At 35.6% G+C, this 18,248-nt stretch overlaps 3 protein-coding genes across 3 annotated transcripts; 1 reads left to right on the top strand and 2 right to left on the bottom strand.

Moving 5' to 3' along the window:
- Window positions 1–511: 511 nt before the first annotated feature.
- On the bottom strand, window positions 512–2,437 carry LOC133695989 (uncharacterized protein At2g39795, mitochondrial-like). Its single transcript, XM_062117984.1, has 3 exons — window positions 2,048–2,437; window positions 943–1,274; window positions 512–857 (listed from the first exon to the last, which is right to left on the bottom strand). Exons 1-3 carry the CDS (start codon window positions 2,321–2,323, stop codon window positions 698–700), a joined length of 768 nt encoding a protein of 255 aa, XP_061973968.1. The 5' UTR covers window positions 2,324–2,437; the 3' UTR covers window positions 512–697.
- A 1,472-nt stretch (window positions 2,438–3,909) lies between these two features.
- LOC133696083 (CASP-like protein 5B2) lies at window positions 3,910–8,293 on the top strand. Its single transcript, XM_062118120.1, has 4 exons — window positions 3,910–4,142; window positions 4,624–4,812; window positions 7,162–7,294; window positions 7,854–8,293. Exons 2-4 carry the CDS (start codon window positions 4,682–4,684, stop codon window positions 8,052–8,054), a joined length of 465 nt encoding a protein of 154 aa, XP_061974104.1. The 5' UTR covers window positions 3,910–4,142; window positions 4,624–4,681; the 3' UTR covers window positions 8,055–8,293.
- Window positions 8,294–10,244: 1,951 nt separating this feature from the next.
- On the bottom strand, window positions 10,245–14,174 carry LOC133695845 (mannose-1-phosphate guanylyltransferase 1). Its single transcript, XM_062117810.1, has 5 exons — window positions 13,999–14,174; window positions 12,039–12,171; window positions 11,671–11,733; window positions 11,313–11,552; window positions 10,245–11,201 (listed from the first exon to the last, which is right to left on the bottom strand). Exons 2-5 carry the CDS (start codon window positions 12,147–12,149, stop codon window positions 10,530–10,532), a joined length of 1,086 nt encoding a protein of 361 aa, XP_061973794.1. The 5' UTR covers window positions 12,150–12,171; window positions 13,999–14,174; the 3' UTR covers window positions 10,245–10,529.
- Window positions 14,175–18,248: the final 4,074 nt, after the last annotated feature.

Raw genomic sequence — 18,248 nt, 5'->3', positions numbered from 1 at the left:
AAAGAAAAATTATTTATTATTTATTTATTTTAAATTATTTTTTAATATTTTCAGATTATTTTAATATATTAATATTAAAAATAATTTTTAAAAAATAATAAAACAATTATCACACTCAAAAACACCCCTTTAAAACTCTCTCCAGCAACTCTGGTTTGGTCCTTTTCAAGCAAGGGCTTCCTGCTTATTATAACAGCTGAATTGAAAGCAACTTTGCCCTCGCCTCCTCTCTCCTGGAAAGGTCAATCAAGGTTCAAGGGTCGTTCTATGCTTCTGCTAGCCAATAAAGATCGCAATTTTTTAGAAGATAACAGCGAAATTTACCTGGTACATTTAACATGACACAACAATTTACCTCAAAATCCAGCACTGACTCATTTAGAAGGTAACAACAAAAATGGAAAACCATTTGTTTATCATTTTCATATTGCTGGTGTCCGATCAGCCCTGTTGATAACAATATGCAATAAACTACATCAAATCAATCCAAACCAAATTGCAAATAGCGACATGCTAATAAGCACTAATTATAGCATTTCAATCAGCTTTTTGGCGGAGTCGTACACCAGAAAGATACATGGCATGATCTCTCTACTGACATTGTTGGATGATGAGGTTTTTACAATAAGCTTCTTAAAGATTTCCACTAGCATAACAATTCTCAATGTCTTTGTTTGTTGAGCATTTAGTTTAAAATTTATGCTTCAATGAACTGCTTAAGATTGCTCAACCATCCCATGTATTCTCGACTGTCCTTGCTGATCATGTACTCGTGTAAGAAATTGGTGGTGCTGGCCTTTATTCCTCTGATCTCTAGATACTTGTGAAAACCTTTCTTCAGGTTCTCATCCAAATCACTGCAGAAACGAGACACTATTGTTACTTAACAGAATAATGTAAACCATCAAACCATTGGCCATGAATAAGTGGTAGTAAGCTTACTGAAAGTTAGGTCCATCAAAGGCCATTTCATCTTCAGAAGTTTCAGGAACTCCAATTGAGATGCTGTCGATTGTTATCTCATCAGCATAAGCAACACAGTTAAACTGTAGACAAGTTCCGCTCTTCTTGGAGACCGTAACAACTAATGGTATACTAGATTGCACAGGCTGCTCCTTATCATCATCAACATCATTTTCCTCCCCGGTGACAAAATCAGGCATGTGAACTTCAACTTTCACAAGTTCACCTTCATATTCTCTTGTCAGTATCACAGTTTGCTGCCCAGCATTGTCATCAATCTTGAAAGGGAAGTCCTTTGGAATCTCTTCGACCTACAAAAAAGACACAGTAAAGGGAAAGCATAACACAAACCTGCTACAGTATTCCTTAATAGTTGTAATTACTCCACAGTAAAACTTGTTTTAGAAAGGCTTCCTGAAAAAATTGGACTGAGTATCCATCACTGCCGAAGAAAATTACATTTTATGCATGGCAAAAAGAATTCTGAATTCAAAACTCCAGTTTACCCTGGCGTAACTGATTCATGTTCTCGATTTCTTGAATAGGAAATATACAGGGCCTAGGATCGATGTAGTGGTAAGTTAGGAGCTTCAAGCTCTACAGATAGCAAATTGTTATGATTTAAACTTTTAAACTCCTAAATGAGAAATTATGCACGAAAATACTAATGGCCATGTTCTCTTTTCGGCTAACAACCTGACCAGATAGTATATCTCGCCTAAATCTCTGCAAGTCGTTGGCAATAGAGAACAAGGACATCAAAACTATTAATCTCTAGTACAACACACTATAATCTCTGCAACTCTGCACTGAATCCACATTTTTGTTCAATACTACGGTTTTTGCAAGCCAGGATCATCAGTAACATTCAAAATCTGCTTTCCTCAACAAAATAACGATTGCACAATTGGAAAATTAAAAGGAATGTATATAAACTTTTTTGTGCACCGCACCTCTAAATTTAGAGTTAAAATTTTTCTCTAGTTATAAGATGGAAACAAAAAATACATATATTTAATGAAAGAAAAGCAAACGTGAAAAAAAACCGTAAAGAGAAAAGTAAATAGAAAAAAGAAAGCCTTACACGATCATTGTCATCGTTTTCCTGGGCATCCTTGATTTCCGATTCAATAACTCGAAGAAGCGACTCGGTTGAACTGGGCCTCAGAGTTTCAGTAGCCGCAGAACAATAACGTTGCAGAAATGGAACGCAGGAGGGACTTTTCCGAGGGAGATTGACTTGGCGTTTCAGTGCAGAGAAGAGTGCAGAGTGGTAATCTCTCTGGCCGACTCGAACGAGTCGAGACGCTAGTGGTGTTGCAGCGGAAGCCGATTTGCGGAGAATTGCAGTGAAAGACATTTTCGTGTTGTGTTGGTAACGGGGAGATGGCGAAGAGAGTGTTGAGGGTTTAGACTTCCGAGAATAAAAGGGGGGAATTTTAGGGTTTTGGGGGGTTTACGTTTACGTTTATTTTTATTTATTTATCCTTCTTCTTTTATTAAAAAGAAAAAAGAAGAAGAAGTGGCTGTCGTGGATCCCCTGCCGTAAGTCACATTCAAGGAACAATGTTTGCTGATGCACGTTTTGGTCCCTGTGGTCTTGGATTTTCCATGTATTTGTCCCTGGCACAAAACAAACATGAAGTCTACTGTTGTTTTTCTCTTGTTTTCTTGTTGGAATGTATTTTTAAGACAACGTATGTATTAGAGAATATATTTCTTTATTCTTCAAGGCTTGATTTGTTAGTGAATAATTTTGCATCGTCAAGAAATTGAGATTCAAAATAGGTTGTATAAAAAGAATTTACTGTTAATTTATTGCTTCAAGGTTCCATAGACGACTCTCTCTACATTTGTAATTCTACTTGGTACATGCTTGATATTGCGGTGAGACGTTGTTAAAATATATTTTACTTTAATTATAATTTTAAATATTATTTAGTTAATCAATATGTTCTGCGTGGATTCCACTAAAAAATTATTATTTTATATTTTTATTTTAAAAAAACTATAATTTATAATTTTTTTAAAAAATATATTTTTTTTTGAATTACGATAGCAAAATTTATCACGGTAAAAATTCACACTTAATATTTTAATCGAGAGGGATTTGTTTAGAGATATGTTTCATAATGTAAATACGGTTCCATTTATTTTGTTATATCTTGAAAGAGAAAATGAAAGGTTGCTTGTAGTTTATGTAGATTTAGAGCTTATTTTAGATTATGGTAGTGATTTAAAGTGTTTTTCACTTAGAAAATATATCAAGATAAAAAAATTTTATTTTTTAAAAATTATTTTTGATATTAGCATATTAAACAATTTAAAAACACAAAAAAAATATTCATTTCAAGCAAAAAATAAATTTTAAAATTTTTGAAAATACGATTTGCACCGCGTTCCCAAACACTCTTTTAATAGTCTTATCCGAGTAATAGAATTTTTTTAACTTTTTTTTATTTATCAATTTTATTAATATAAAAAATAAAAATATTTAGAATCTTTCGCAATGTGAGTGTCCACACATTTGCTAATGTTTTTGCTTTAAATTATTATTTTTTATAATTTTATATGTGGAGATATTAAAAATAAAATTTTAAAAATTAATAAAAAAATATTATATTTTTAAATAAAAATCACATTGAAAAAAAACATCCGATACTAAAATATTAAAAACTACCTTACAGGGATGCTCGAGAATACCAATGGTGTAAAATGGATTTTAAAACAGTAAATAACATTTTGAATGATAAAGAAAACTCGATGCTATTTTTAAATTTAGAACGATTACATCTCACGCATATACAGAGGAATTTGAGTCGTCCAGATGAACGAGAACGGGCCGCCAACTACCAGCCTTGTTGATTGAAGTTACAAAACTATTAAACACCACCAACCTCATCCATCTACATAGAAATACCAAGTATTATTCAAAAGGAGAAAAATCTAGATGAACAAGGAGAATAAACAGTTGCTCGTGACAACGATTTAAATTTAGAATTTAGATCTACAACACAAAACAAAAGGAACAAATAATCCATAACGAAGAAGAGGCTGAAGCTGCCACCGGTAGCAGCAGCTAAATGTCTGCTTTAAAAAGATTCAATCCAGTTATCATTTTGGATTAAGCCCAGCAAACCACCACCTCACTACACCAGGGACCCACAAACCACATCAAGGTACGGCCCTAAAACCAAGATCAATCTGAATACACCATTTTCACAAGCTTGGTCCAGAACAGATGCCATCTCTAAATTATTTATTTATTTTTATAATGACCAGCGTTTGTTTACTTTACTTTCATCTAAAAAAGGGAAAAAAACAAAAGTAACAAGAACTGAGGGAACCCCGTAAGCCACTAGTTAAGAAGTAACTATCAATGTAGTATGTTTTTATTAAAGGTATTGCAAAACATTCCACTACGAGTAAAGATCCTTAACCGCAAGCCAAAATCAAAATCCGTGAAAAAGCAAATCTTGGTCCCTTGCCACTAGCTCCTTTTCTATAGCTTCACGGTAAAGAGCAGTAGCTCACCAGCTGTTGTTGGCTGCTGCATTCACAAGGCATATTCTTCAATTCGATCAAAAAGACCATCTAATAATCTTAATACTCACAACTATCAACAGGGCCAGAAAAATTATCTGTTTTTTTTTTTCTTAGAAAAGGGTCTCTACTCATCGAGGGAAAGGGCAAGAAAGTTTCTTTCTTTAAGGGAGATATGAAGGAGATGTTTGGGGGTCCAGGGAAAGTGAGTGGCTTGGGATTGAGAGTAGGACAGTTTGTATTTGCAGCTGCTTCAATCGTAGTCATGGTCTCTGCTCGTGGCTTCTTTAACGCTACTGCTTTCTGGTAATTTTTCATCGGGCGTTTATCTCTCTTTTTATTATTATTATTATTTTATTGCTGTTGGTCTTTCTTTATGGATCGTTATCTGCTGAACATGTATTCATTGGGAGATTGATGATGGTCTAGCTTTCATTGGTCCACTGGAAGTGGCCCATTTCATTTGTCAAAATCAGTTATTTCTTGTGTTATTATAGTTAATGGTATTTTTAGAATGTCTCTATGTTTTCCTAAATATCTCTTGAGTACTATTTTTAGAACGGTTCCCTTCTTTTAGTGACTGGGGTAAAATTTTGGCCGTGGCGCCTTTTGCTTCAACCAGAGGAGAAATTTGTTACAGGGACCAAAAGGAGGGAGAAACATCCCCTCCACCAATTATATTAAAGTGGGTGGTTTACAGTAATTATAGTTATTGGTGTTTTTAGCTTCATTTTTTACTAAGCTTTTGCTGAGACATTCACATAGTGAGTTTACATCATCTGGGTTTTCTGGTGATTGGAATAAAACTTTGGGGCTAGTTTCTAATTGTAACAGTCTCATAGTTAGGAAACAGTGGTGTTGTGTCTTTGCTTCAATCAACAGAGAAACTTAGAGTAGAAAGAGGGAGAACCCATGATGTTTGGGTGGAAATTCTTTTAAATGAGTAAAAAGGAATTGGCTGCCTGTAATTTGTTTCTACTGTTCAAGTCTACGAACTGGACACATAATGTTTGAACTGTGAGCATTGATCACGATTGTGGCATATAATACTGGAATCGAACCCTTGAGTCGAGGATCATGTATCCAAATTAAGCTCTCACAACAATGGAAGAGGAGGTGGTTTTGTGTTTATACCATTCTAGAAATTCCCAAAGTATGAATAATGACTGACGCAGCAGAAAACAGTAAATGAATACGACCAACGTCAATATTCCGTAAATGATTTACAACGAGAGAAACTCTCAGAAAACTCAAGGGACGCCCCGGCTGCCGAAATTCAGTTGCCTTTGAATTTCGGGTGATCCCTCTTGAGCATGTATGCTTCCGCTACTTGTTCTACATCAATGACTGATCCATAAGGTGCTCAATTCCTACCGTAGTCTTCAGTTACCCTCAGATTATGGAAAGATGAAGCACAAAGTACTTTTCAACTTCATGTACTTGCGTGTATGAACTTTTAAACAGCCTTTGAAAGAGGCCCCTTCCAATAGACACCATTTAATTACAGGAGAAAGATGGCCTTACTCTTGTGGATCTGTTGCTACACCAGGAGGGAACCCCGTGCAGTACTTGAAATGTTTTCATTTTTCATTTTGTATCACCTCTGTTAAAAGACATTTTATTTCAACCACTACAGTTATTGCCACAGATGTAGAGTGATTATGCCAGCCTAAAAGGTATTGCTTAAATCTTATAGAAGTCTGCTTCTAGCATTGCATCTGATCAATCCAAATGGACTTAAAATGAAGTAATGCAGCCTGGCAAGCTTAATAACTTGTGGCAACCCATTAGTAGGCCAGACAATTACATCAAGGCCATACTATTTGACTACTTTGCATGTCATTGGGAGATATTCGTAACAATGTCCTGAGGCATCACAAAAAAGTAGGGTGAAGGTACAATGGATGAGCAAGGGAGGATAAAGATCTCTTCATCTAGCAAACCCAACCAAGCACAATTTGTAGAAACATTTTTGGCTTTTTTGCTGTAGCTGATGACTGTACTTCCAAACTGAATCTCTTACGAGAACATCATCTTGTGCTGGTTTGTTCCACTTACTTTGGACTCCAAGAACATAAGAAATGCCTTCCCCCTTATAATAGCAATGATAACTGCACCTAGAATAGGCAGCATTTCAATCAAGTCAACTGGATTTTGTTTCATCCAGTGGAGCAGTTAAAGTGGTGGTCGTTTGATGGACAGGAAATCAATATGAGTGCTGTTATTGTCTGCCCTATGTCATTCTGCATTCTAGAGTTAGGAGGTGAAGGGGAACAATCCTTTTCTTTGGGTTTGTGTGCCAGTTTAGCTGGTTAGTTTACTCTCCTCTCTTAACTAACCTTGCCACAGTTTTTATGTTTTTCAAGTTACCCAATCTTGTTGTATGTTTCTAGGAAACACCAACATTTCATATTCAAGAGCACTGTAATAATATGACTTAAAGATTCTTTTTAAAGAGTTTGATGTGTGTGTGACTGCATTTGAATATGTGCATGTTGGTGCAGGCATGTGTTTGAAATTTCATTGAAAGTGGTCTCAGCTGCTTATATTATGCTTCATCTTACTATTTGATGGATCTTCTGTTGTATGGTTTTAGCAATCCATCCTTTTACATTCTTGTACTTCCACAATTTTGACTTTGTGTTTTGAATTCAGCTATTTGATTGCATCAATGGGGCTTCAGCTCCTTTGGAGTTTTGGACTTGCGTGCCTTGATCTGCACGCTTTGAGATCTAAGAAAAACTTGCAGAATCCTGTCTTAGTGAGCTTATTTGTTGTTGGTGATTGGGTAACTATCTTCTCTCCCCTACTTGTGTTAAATTGTAATTTTTACAGATGTGTTTGTGGCATGGTAAGAGAGATTAAATATGACATTTGGCACAGCGCAGCCAGATTTTCACACACCAGTAGTATGGTTTCTTAGGTCCCTTTGCACTTGCTTTTTTTGTTCATTGCTTAGCCAATAAAAATATGAACAGCATTGGTCAATTCTTTGAAGATATGATGGTGGGAAGATTCTGAAAATATTTGCAAAATCCCCTAGTTGTTTCACTTAATATCGAAATGGCAGCAATATCCTTTTCTCTTCATCCTTCCCTTGTTTCATCGTGCTTCTCTCATTTACTTCACCCTCTTTCTCACTGTGCTGTCTTACAGACATGCAAGTTCTATATACCCATCTATAACAGTGTATGCTCACTTAGTTGACAGTACATGCTGTCGTGGAGCTAGATTTTTTATTCAAGTTACCATTCTCCCTGTTTTGTTTCTTATGATATCTAGGTCTGGTGACTTCATCCTGCAGAATCGAGTAAACAATGATGTAACTTTTAGTTCAAAATTTGCAGGTGACATCTATTCTATCACTTGCTGCTGCATGTGCAGCAGCTGGAGTCACCGTGCTGTTTGCAAGAGACTTGCATTACTGCATAGCACCATACAATTTCCCATGCAGCAGGTTCCAAATCTCCATTGCTTTGGCATTTATCTCGTGGTTTCTCCTTGCCATATCTTCTCATGTTATGTTTTGGCTGTTGGCCGCAGTATGAATTAAGCAATAACAACCCCGCAGAGTCCTTTATCTTTACTTGCCCTGTAAATATTGTTACCAGTGAAGGGAGCATTTCCATTTTTCTTGGAAATGTCAAAGGTATCCCATTTCAGCAGCATGCCTCTTTGTCCAGCTCATAGGTTCATTGCTATCTTATGTTGTAACATCTTGGTTTTTGAAGTTAGAAGTTTGAGAAAGACAAAACTCTAAAGGGAAATATCATGTCATTTCACACCATTCTCTTACCTTGTATGGATGAAAGTAAAACAGCTGGATGTTGTTGCTTCTAGTCAACGAGAAAAAAAGATTCTCGTCCCTGTTACTAAAATAGATGGATGCATGATTAGACAGGTATCCTTGGAGTAAAGAATTCTGGGCGAGTCATTCCCTTGATCGGTAAAACATATGGCATCTTACCAATTAGGCTAATCACACTAATGGAACAACTTTCCAAGAAATATATAAAACCCGCTTCCATTTTCTTAGTTTAAGCTTTGCAGACTTGGGAGTTGTTATGCATGATGAGGTAACATGTCCAATATTCTCTGGGACAAGTACTTGTCTGTTTATGAACGCGGTGATTAAGAACTGGCAGGATTACACGTTATAGGAGTGTTCAGAGCTGTGGATGGCAGCGCAGGCAGCGCAGTCAAAACATTGCTGGTCTAAAATTTATTTATTTTATTTAAAATTAATTATTTTAGTATTTTTAAGTTGTTTTAATGTTTTAATATTAAAAAACAATTTAAAATGCATATAATCTCACTCTCACCCACTCAATTGGCATATTTTTCAAACTGAGTAGTTTTGTAGCTATTAGACGAGCACGTCTGCTCTATAGTCTATACAATTGGCTTTAAAATATTATATGTAAATTTGTATGCCCCGTCACAGTCGGGATTCCTTTCATATCTCTGAAAGCAACAATTCAACCAGACACATTTCATGAAGATTTTCGGTTTGCCTATGTCACCTCTAAACTGAAAGCAAAATTGAACGAGAGAAATCCTCTTCTTGCCAGCTGCTTAAATATTGGGAAAATGGAGGATCTACGAGGAAAATTGTTGAATTGTTTGAAGAAAATGTTAAAACTCAAAGCAAAAGCAATCTATTTACCATTTCTTGACCTCAAGATTTTATCTGTCAAACATCATTTCCCAGCTACCTTGCACAGTTGGACATTGATCTAGTTTGGATTTTAGAATCCGGACATGGGACAGAATGATGTCAGACACTGCACATGTTTCATTTTTTAAGCACGTCTAAAGCATTTGTTGAGATTGCAATATTTCACCTTCCATTTGTATTTTTCCCTTTGAGAATTCATGTTTGCAGACATGGTTAGGTACGGCTTCACATGGTAGGCCAGGCCTCTCTCTCTCTCTCTCTCTCTGCACTCGGCAGTATCATCTAGAGAATCCATACTCCCTCCAAATTATGACTATCGGATTAGACTTGAGGTGTTTAATTGGAACAGTTTCGCCAAGTGCTTCCATAGAAAATGCCATTCTTTTCTTGTTTGCTCGACATAAAAGTTACAATACTCGAATCACATTTGCCACCAAACGTGGCATGATTATAGCTGGGATCCACATAATTATCTTTAATTGATGGCCGATGGGATATTCCCAATACACAGCACTCAGCGACACCCAACTCCCTTTCACTTGTGCAAGGACCCTTGACAGCCATTATTTTGAGCCCACTGCCTTTTTCGGAGTTCTTTTTTCCATAAGGACCATCAATGTAATCAGTTTGGAACCTTGATGGTAACTCTCAGTATCTTCGTAATCATCTTGCTTTGCTGTCCTCTGCTGATGGCCATATCTTCAACTTTTATGTCGTCTCTGATTACAAGAAGATTACCACTTAAAAAATACAGAAATCTGCGTTGGGTACTGTTGAAAGCACTCATCCTTAAATATGATGTTCCACCGTCTAAAACAGGATAAGGCAGCTTATGAAGGATATTTCCTACAAAAATAGATTTAAAATTTCCTCGCAGAGGCATCAGTCGATTTGTTTCTTTCCCAGAGTGTACCTGCAGTATCTTTTGCGTAAAGAGATTGATGAGAAAATGTGTAGGAATCCACTCAGGTGAAAACGTTTATTATGCAAGTTTCGGGACCACCCATAAACACATAATTAAAAATAAAATAAGAATCATAAGCTGTCCACCGACACTTGATTAACAAAGCAAAGAAATTTACTGTTGATAAATTACACTAGATTCTGTGAAACTGAGAATTCAATTTTACAATGTTGTGGTTACATGAGACCTTATTTTTATCTACAGTACAAAGTTACAGTTCTCACTCCATTTTCACATTTATGACACGCCTCCTCTTCAGCATTCTTACTCGAATTCAAACTCATAGAAGATAAAGGAAAAGAACGATAACATTTCCAAACGCAATAACTCATAACCCCCGGAAGGGTCTAAACATAGTCTACAAATCTCAAACACAAACCTTCACATAACTATCTCTGGCTTCAAAATGCTTGATTTGATCTCTTTGTGGGGTAAAACCACACCTCCGTTGCTGTAAATTTCATCACAAACATGGACATCTTCTCCGAGGATTGTTAAGTTCTCTACACGGGCCCATTGCCCAACGGTGGAGTGCCATCCGATGATACTGCTAGATATGCAAGCATGCTTCTTGATGCGAACTCCACGCATCACAGAGCAACGAGAGAGTCTAACTCCAGACTCAACAATGCATCCTGGTCCTATTGCAACATCAGGTCCAATCAAACAACCCTCTCCAATCTTGGCAGTCTCATCCACCAAAACATTTCCCACAATATGGGGACCATTGGCCAACTTAGATGAGGAATTTTTTCGAAGGGAATCTAGATAGAGTCTGAGGCCAGTAATATAGTCTCTTGGTTGTCCAATGTCCATCCAAAACCCTGGAAGCACCATTGCGTAGAGCTTGTCCTCCGCTGCAATTTTCGGGAAGACCTCTTTCTCAATTGAGGTGGGCCTCAGTTCAATTCTATCAAGAACAGATGGGTTCAACAGATAAATTCCGGCATTGATTTTGTTACCAACAAATATTTTTGGTTTTTCCACAAATCTCTCAACTTTTCCCGTGGATTCTTCCGTTACCACAACACCATACTTTGATGGTTCATCCACCTACAGTATAAGGCAAAATGATTTTCAACACTGTCAAGATTATTAGTTTGGAAATATCTCCAAGGAAAACTAAGAAGGATAAACTAATAACTAGTAGAGTGGAAGGGTTACCTTGGTCACCATTATGGAAGCCTCCCCGCCATGGACTTTGTGGAATTCTATCATTTGTTTGAGTGGGTATTCGCTGATAACATCACTATTGAGAACAAAAAATGGTTCACCAGAACCATCGATTAACTTGTCTCTTGCCAGTGCCAAAGGACCAGCAGTGCCAAGTGGCTCAGTCTCTTGTGAGCACGTGATCTTAATCTCAAGCTTTGTCTCAAAATCCTTCAGGAAGTTCAGCATCACCTGCAGGAAAGGCACAAGCATAAGCAGCTATCAAGCCTCAATTGGAACAATCTGTAAATTATTAATGAAAGTTGATGGTGGTAAAAAAGGGGTGAGAGGTGAAGCTGCTTGTCCTTGCCTCAGGTTGGTAGTTGATAGCCAAAACAACTTCAGTCACTCCAATAGCCTTGAGAGCCTCTATCTGCAAACAATTCAAAGTTCAATAAGTGGGATATAACACAGGCAATACCAATTGGAAAGTCAGATTTGTAAATTTAGAAAATGATCTTGACAGTAACAGGGCGTGGAATTATTACTGCCCATTATACATGGGCAAGTGTTTGATTTTTATAACACCTAGGATTTAAAACAAGCTGTCCCTTGATCATGAAAGTCAGCAGATTATATCAAGTTATTGCAAAGAGGAAACAGTTAACCAGAAAGACAGCATCCATCACGAGTCCAATTGCGCATGTGTCAACAAAGGCAATGCTCAAAAACTTATACCTGATGCAGGATCATAGGTTTGTTGGCAAATTCAACAAGTGGTTTAGGGACACTGAGAGTTAACGGCCTCAACCGTGTTCCAAACCCTCCAACAAGGATCAGTGCCTTCATTCTGATATGCCCCCTGCTTTTCCTGCAAATTACACTGTCAGAAACTAAGCTGCAATATAACCAAAGTAGCTGAATACAATCTAAGCCTGTTCTTTAACTAGTGCTATGGCAAAACTGTGAAACCTGACAAATAGGAACTAAATTAAGCTTGATGCAAATTCATCCAAGCAGAAAGAGTTAGAAACACCTGTTCATCACAACAGTCAGAGAGGACAAACCCTGAAATTTAAAGCAGAGCACATGGGACGCAACCAAAACTTTAAACACAAGTCATAAGATAAATCAGAACGCTTGAAAGAGTAATGCAAATCTGTCCAAATGAATTAGCTGGTATTAGCAAACAACAACTTCCAGCTATGCCACAGGTTGGAAATTTTAATGAAACGACAAAATTGGTTTTATTTGGTCATCGGTTACTCCATATAAGACATGGAAACTAGGCCAAAATCCAATAGACAAATATAACCATCTCTGCATGAACAAGCAAATGAAAAAATTTTAAGCTCTTTATCCATCTCCCCAGAAAAAAGATGCCTCAAGGCACTCAACTAAATAAAAAATTTCCTTTTGTAACTTCCACATTTGGAAAAACAATTGCTTAGTCATGAACAGCATGCTCAAAAGAACTAGAAGCAACATCTTCCTAGCCAAATAAATTAAAAAGATCAAATTACACAGAGCACAGCTTAAAGTCAAATGCATTCCAACAAACAGAGCTGCCCAGGTATATTATTGTTTTTCCATTTCACCTGCTTTTGTGTGATGAAAAGAAAGAGCCACCACATTCTGTAATTTAATGCATTGCCATCATAGGGAGAAAAAAGGATGCATTTAAAATGAATACATGAGGAGAGAAGCCTGGCGGATTCTTTCATTTACTCAAACACCCAATGAAGAAAAAAACATTTTGGTCCCTTATCGGACATGAAAGGCCACGATAATGGATTTGTTTCCTCCACAATAAATGACAATTTGCAAACGTAAGGCATAAAACTCCAGAAAATCATACCCGACAAAGGCAATCTCTACCGACTGCAAAATTGAATTGCAACTGAATTCAACTAAAACAAGATCTTAACATTCTAATAATGAAAAGCCCTCAAAAAGATAAAAAAAAAACTTCTTTCAACATTCAAAGTCGTTTGTTTTTGTGGTCAAAATTACATTTAATTGCGTTTTAAAAGTGTATTAGACGTCAAAAAACATCAAATTAATATTTTTTTTAATGTTTTCTGATAATTTTGATATACTGATATTAAAAAATATATATATTAATATATTCTCGAATACAAGATATACTTTTAAAAATCACCACACCACAGTACCAAATCATCGAGCAGTCGGGTAAAAAGTAAACTACAACGTTCAATCATTTGGCCGGAAAAGGAAAAACAGAAATGTCAGCAGGGGTCATGATGTCAAAAAGACAAAATCTTTCAACATGATTGTCTCTGATCGAAGTGAATTTGACATATAAAACTGATCATTCGCATTGAATAGTTAAAAAAATGAAGGCAGTTACACTGAAACAACAAATCTTAATTTAATATAAACTCAAGTAATATATATACAAAAGATCTAATAAAAGGACTCTAATCTAATACCCTAATCACTCATGAAAATGGCCTTAAAATCTCGTTCAAAAATCCATTAAAGCCGCAAAAATCAGAAGTGCAAGTACACCAAAACAATAAATAAGGATAGAGATTATAAAATAAAAGAAAGTCAAATTCTAGTCAAAACATTGTCCACATTGCTTCATTTCATCAGAGATCCACGGAGAACCACACCAGACTTGGACGAAACCATAAAGTCTCAAAACGCAGAGACAAAACAGTACAGCGATTACCTTTAGTCTGACAAGATCCAGAATCCGATTCAGGAGAGCACGAACAGGTTTCCAAGCGAGTCAGAATGGCGGGGGCTGAGTCGCCTCGGAGAGGTTCTGGCTCCCTCGCACACTACTTTTAACGGTAGGTGACAAGGATCTCTCGAAGGCTTAGCTGTACAAAATGTTGCTCGTTTGATGGGTTATTTATACACGCAAAAAAAAAAAAAAAGGCGAAGAGAGAGAGAGAGGAGATTGGGAATTGGCGGATTTGAAATTAATTATTAATTTCTTTTTAACCAAGGAACTTTCCTCTCAAGAAAAAACACTGGGGGCTGAGTTTTTAATTTGGTGGAAGTTTCGGGGTTGTTTCAAATTTTGGCATTTTTATGTTGTGGATAAAAATGTACTATACGTCTATTTCTGGTATTTACACTGGTGATGTAGATAATAAGTGGGGTAGAGTTTCTTTTGATACACCACGCAAAAAGAGGAAGAAGAGATAAGATGGCGTGATAAATGGGTGTGATAAATGGGTGTGGCTATGGTAATGTCACCGTCGTGTTTTTAGTGCTGATTTGCAATTCTTGACCATGATAATGGATGAAAAATAATAAATTATATGATTTTAATATTAAAATTAACTTTTATAAAATATTCATCTAGCTCTTTTAAAATTTTTTGAAAAAATAAGATGAAAGTACTAGGAGTAATATATGAAATAAAATTATATAAATTTTATCTCTTCTAAACATATGAATTCAATTTTTTTTTCAATTGAATTCATAGCAAACACTATAATTAAATCTAATTACAGTAAAAAATTGATTTCAAATAACATGTGAAGGAAAACAAGAGTTAAAGAAAGGCTAAAGTGCAACCGTGCTTTACATATGTACGCGCGCGTGTAAAGCAAGATTAAACTGGCATTTTAGATTTTTGGATTTTATTAAACCTAAATAATCTAAATAATTCACATTTATATTCTAAAATCCATAAGTTAGAAATCTACAGAGAATAACACTTCACATATAAAATAAGAATTATTCTAGCTAAAAGCATAGTTATTAAACCTGGCTCGGGGGTTGACCCGGCCAAGGAGCCGGGTCCCCGGTTTCATGGGTCAACTCAGGTCAACCTGGATTAACCCAGAAAAATTTTAAAAAAATAAAGTTTTAATATTTCATATGAAAAAATCCATGTAAATATAGATTATACATATTATGAAGTTTAAAATAATATTTTAAAAAGTTTTTTATCCCACATTAAAAAGATATTATGTTAAGCTTTTAAGTTAAAGTATTTAAACTAAAAAAGTTTTTTATTCTTCATTGAAAAAACATAATTTTTTCCTTGGAAACATAGAGTATATATACTAATGGGTTTCAAATTCCACATTGAAAAAACATAACTTTTTTCATGGGAACATGGAGTATATATATGAAAGGACTTCAAATCCCACATTGAAAAGATATTATGTTATCCTTTTAAGTTGAAGTATTTAAACCAAGAGATTTTTTATCCCACATTGAAAAGACATGGTTTTTTTTATGGGAACATAGTGTATATATACGAAAGGGCTTCAAACCCCACATTGAAAAGATACTATGTTATCATTTTAAGTTGAAGTATTTAAACCAAAAGGTTTTTTATCCCACATTGAAAAAACATGGTTTTTTTCATGGGAACATGGTGTATATATATGAAAGGGGTTCAAATTCCACATTGAAAAAATACTATGTTATCCTTTTAAGTTGAAGTATTTAAACCAAAAGGTTTTTTTATCCCACATTGAAAAAACATGACTTTTTTCCTGGGAACATAGAGTATATATACTAATATGTTTCAAATCTCACATTTGAGAAAAAAAAAAAACCGGGTCTCGTCCGGGTTCGCCCGGGTTTGGCCGGGCTGTTGCCACAGCCGGTCTTTTGTTAAACCCGGACCGGTCCAGCCACCGGATCGACCGGGTTCCGGGTCGACCCGCCGGGCCGGGCCGGGTTTAATAACTGTGGCTAAAAGTGTGTTGTTTTGCTACTCGACATGTTTATCAAAATGTTTTTTAATTAAAAAAATATTAAATTGATATTTTTTATAATTTTGATATAATAATATTAAAAAATATATTATTATTTTAATACATCCTCAATTAAAAAATAACTTTATAAAAATATATATCATCGCATTATCAAACATTAATTAAATAGACTGGGAAAACTTTTTTATTTCACCAGACAATTCCTTATTTTATTACTAATGACCCACTTTCACTAGACAAATCCTTATTTTATTACCAATGACCCACTTTTTGGAAAGAAAAAAACGTGAGAAAACACGTTAAATTATAGAAATCAAGATTCGGTCCTAAACCCACAAAACGAAGCACAAATGCAATCGCACCTAACACCATACTCGTCATTAATATGCAGTTAAAAATATTTAATCAAGGGAAAACAGTACCTATTCGAAATTCATACCTTATAAAAAAATTCTGAGCGTGGGCAGGTGCCCGGCCACCGCCCACGTGCTGCCCTCGCCCCCGGTCAGATGTAACATGACCACGCCATGGAAGCCGTGGGTTTGGACTAGACCACTGGATTGCTAATTTATCAACAGACCCGTTCCTAATTTCTTACACAAAGTCTCGAGGACTCCAGCGACCTCTAATTTGCGCGCGTTGACCCTTTGCACGGTGTCACCTTTGACACCGTAGCAATCTAGAGTTCGTTATGTTGTTAATTTCCGGAAATTGGGAGGCTTAAAGTTATACACATACGGCGTCGTCGTCGTCTTCTTCTTCTTCCTGGATCTTAAAGTCAGGATTATGTTTTCTTTTTGTGAAATGACCTAAAGTTAGAAAATATAATTTTTTTTGTTTTATTTCTGTTATTATAGCAAGTTGAAACTTGAAACCATAAATGCCATGTTGGCTTCTTTCTCTGGCCGAAGTAGCACCAAATCCTTCGGTCATCCACCACTAGCTATTAGCATTCTTGAGATTGACGCCCGACTCGTTAAGAATCAGAAATCCTGCTGGCTTCTAGTTCATCAGCAAAACTTGAGGAGCAAGATGGAAGCCCAGTCCCTCTCTCGCTTTTGAGTCTTGCCCTCCCTTTACATGGCTTAGAAATTTACTAGATGGCATGCAGCTTGAGATTATTTAATGGTGTTATAATTATAAATTAATGTTAAATAAATAATAAAAACTAATACATGATAAAATTAATATTTTATAGAAAAAAAATTGTATTGATGATAAAAAAATTAGAAACCAGATAGAATGAGTTGTAGCAATTCACAGTGTTTTATAAATAAAGCTATCGTGTTTTCCCCGCATGATTTAACTTTATTGTAATTGTAATTCTCAACCAGCTTAATATTAAAAAAAATAAAATCAACAAAGACAATTTTAGAAAAAAAATCATAACAAAAAAACAAAAAAAAACATGTAGGAAAACACTATAGCAATCCATGGTGCTATAAATAAAAAAATTATAAAAGTAAATTCTTAACCAACTCAATATTAAAATAATAAAATCAATAAAGATAATTTTAGAAAAAAATTATAACAACAAAACGAAAAAAATAAAAACAAAAACTATGTGGGGAAACACTATAGCAATCCATAATTTTTAATGATAGCAATAACAATAAAAATAGTAATAATTTTTAATTTTACCATTCAAATCAAATCCATGGTTGTTTTTCAATATTCATAATATTTTTTTTCAAATTTATTAGTTATTTTATTACTAATATTAGTTATAATATAAATAATAATATTTATAGTATTAAAACTATTAATTACAATACAAGTAAGAATATTTGTAACACAAAAAATAATATTGATACTTTTAATTATAATGAAAATAATAATATTTATAACACAAACAATAACACTTAGAAACTTAAGACTCTAGAACCTTGGGTCATGATGCCAAACCTGAGAGAATTGGGCCCTCCGCATGACTCATTATCCTTGGGCTGGCATGGGACCCAAGACAATTGAGTCCTAACACAAAACCCAAAAGAATTGGGTCTAGACGTGGGACCCATTACCATTGGGTCCATTACCAATGGATCCCGACCCCAGACACGTGATTCTAAAAACCCGCTCGCTTGGATATGCAGCTAGGCACGCGAGCCTGGCCCTAACACCTGAGGCATGTAGCCCTAGCGCCAGGCGTTCGCAACATGGGGCACAGCCCCATCCCTTGCAGCTTTTGAAACTCTTTGTGTCAGGGCATGACAGCCCCACACACCAGCACCAG

Source organism: Populus nigra, chromosome 6 (genome assembly GCF_951802175.1).
Source record: "Populus nigra chromosome 6, ddPopNigr1.1, whole genome shotgun sequence".
Classification (NCBI taxonomy): Eukaryota; Viridiplantae; Streptophyta; class Magnoliopsida; order Malpighiales; family Salicaceae; genus Populus; species Populus nigra.
The sequence above is the reverse complement of the archived record's forward strand: the minus strand, read 5'-3'. Positions and strand labels throughout refer to the sequence as shown.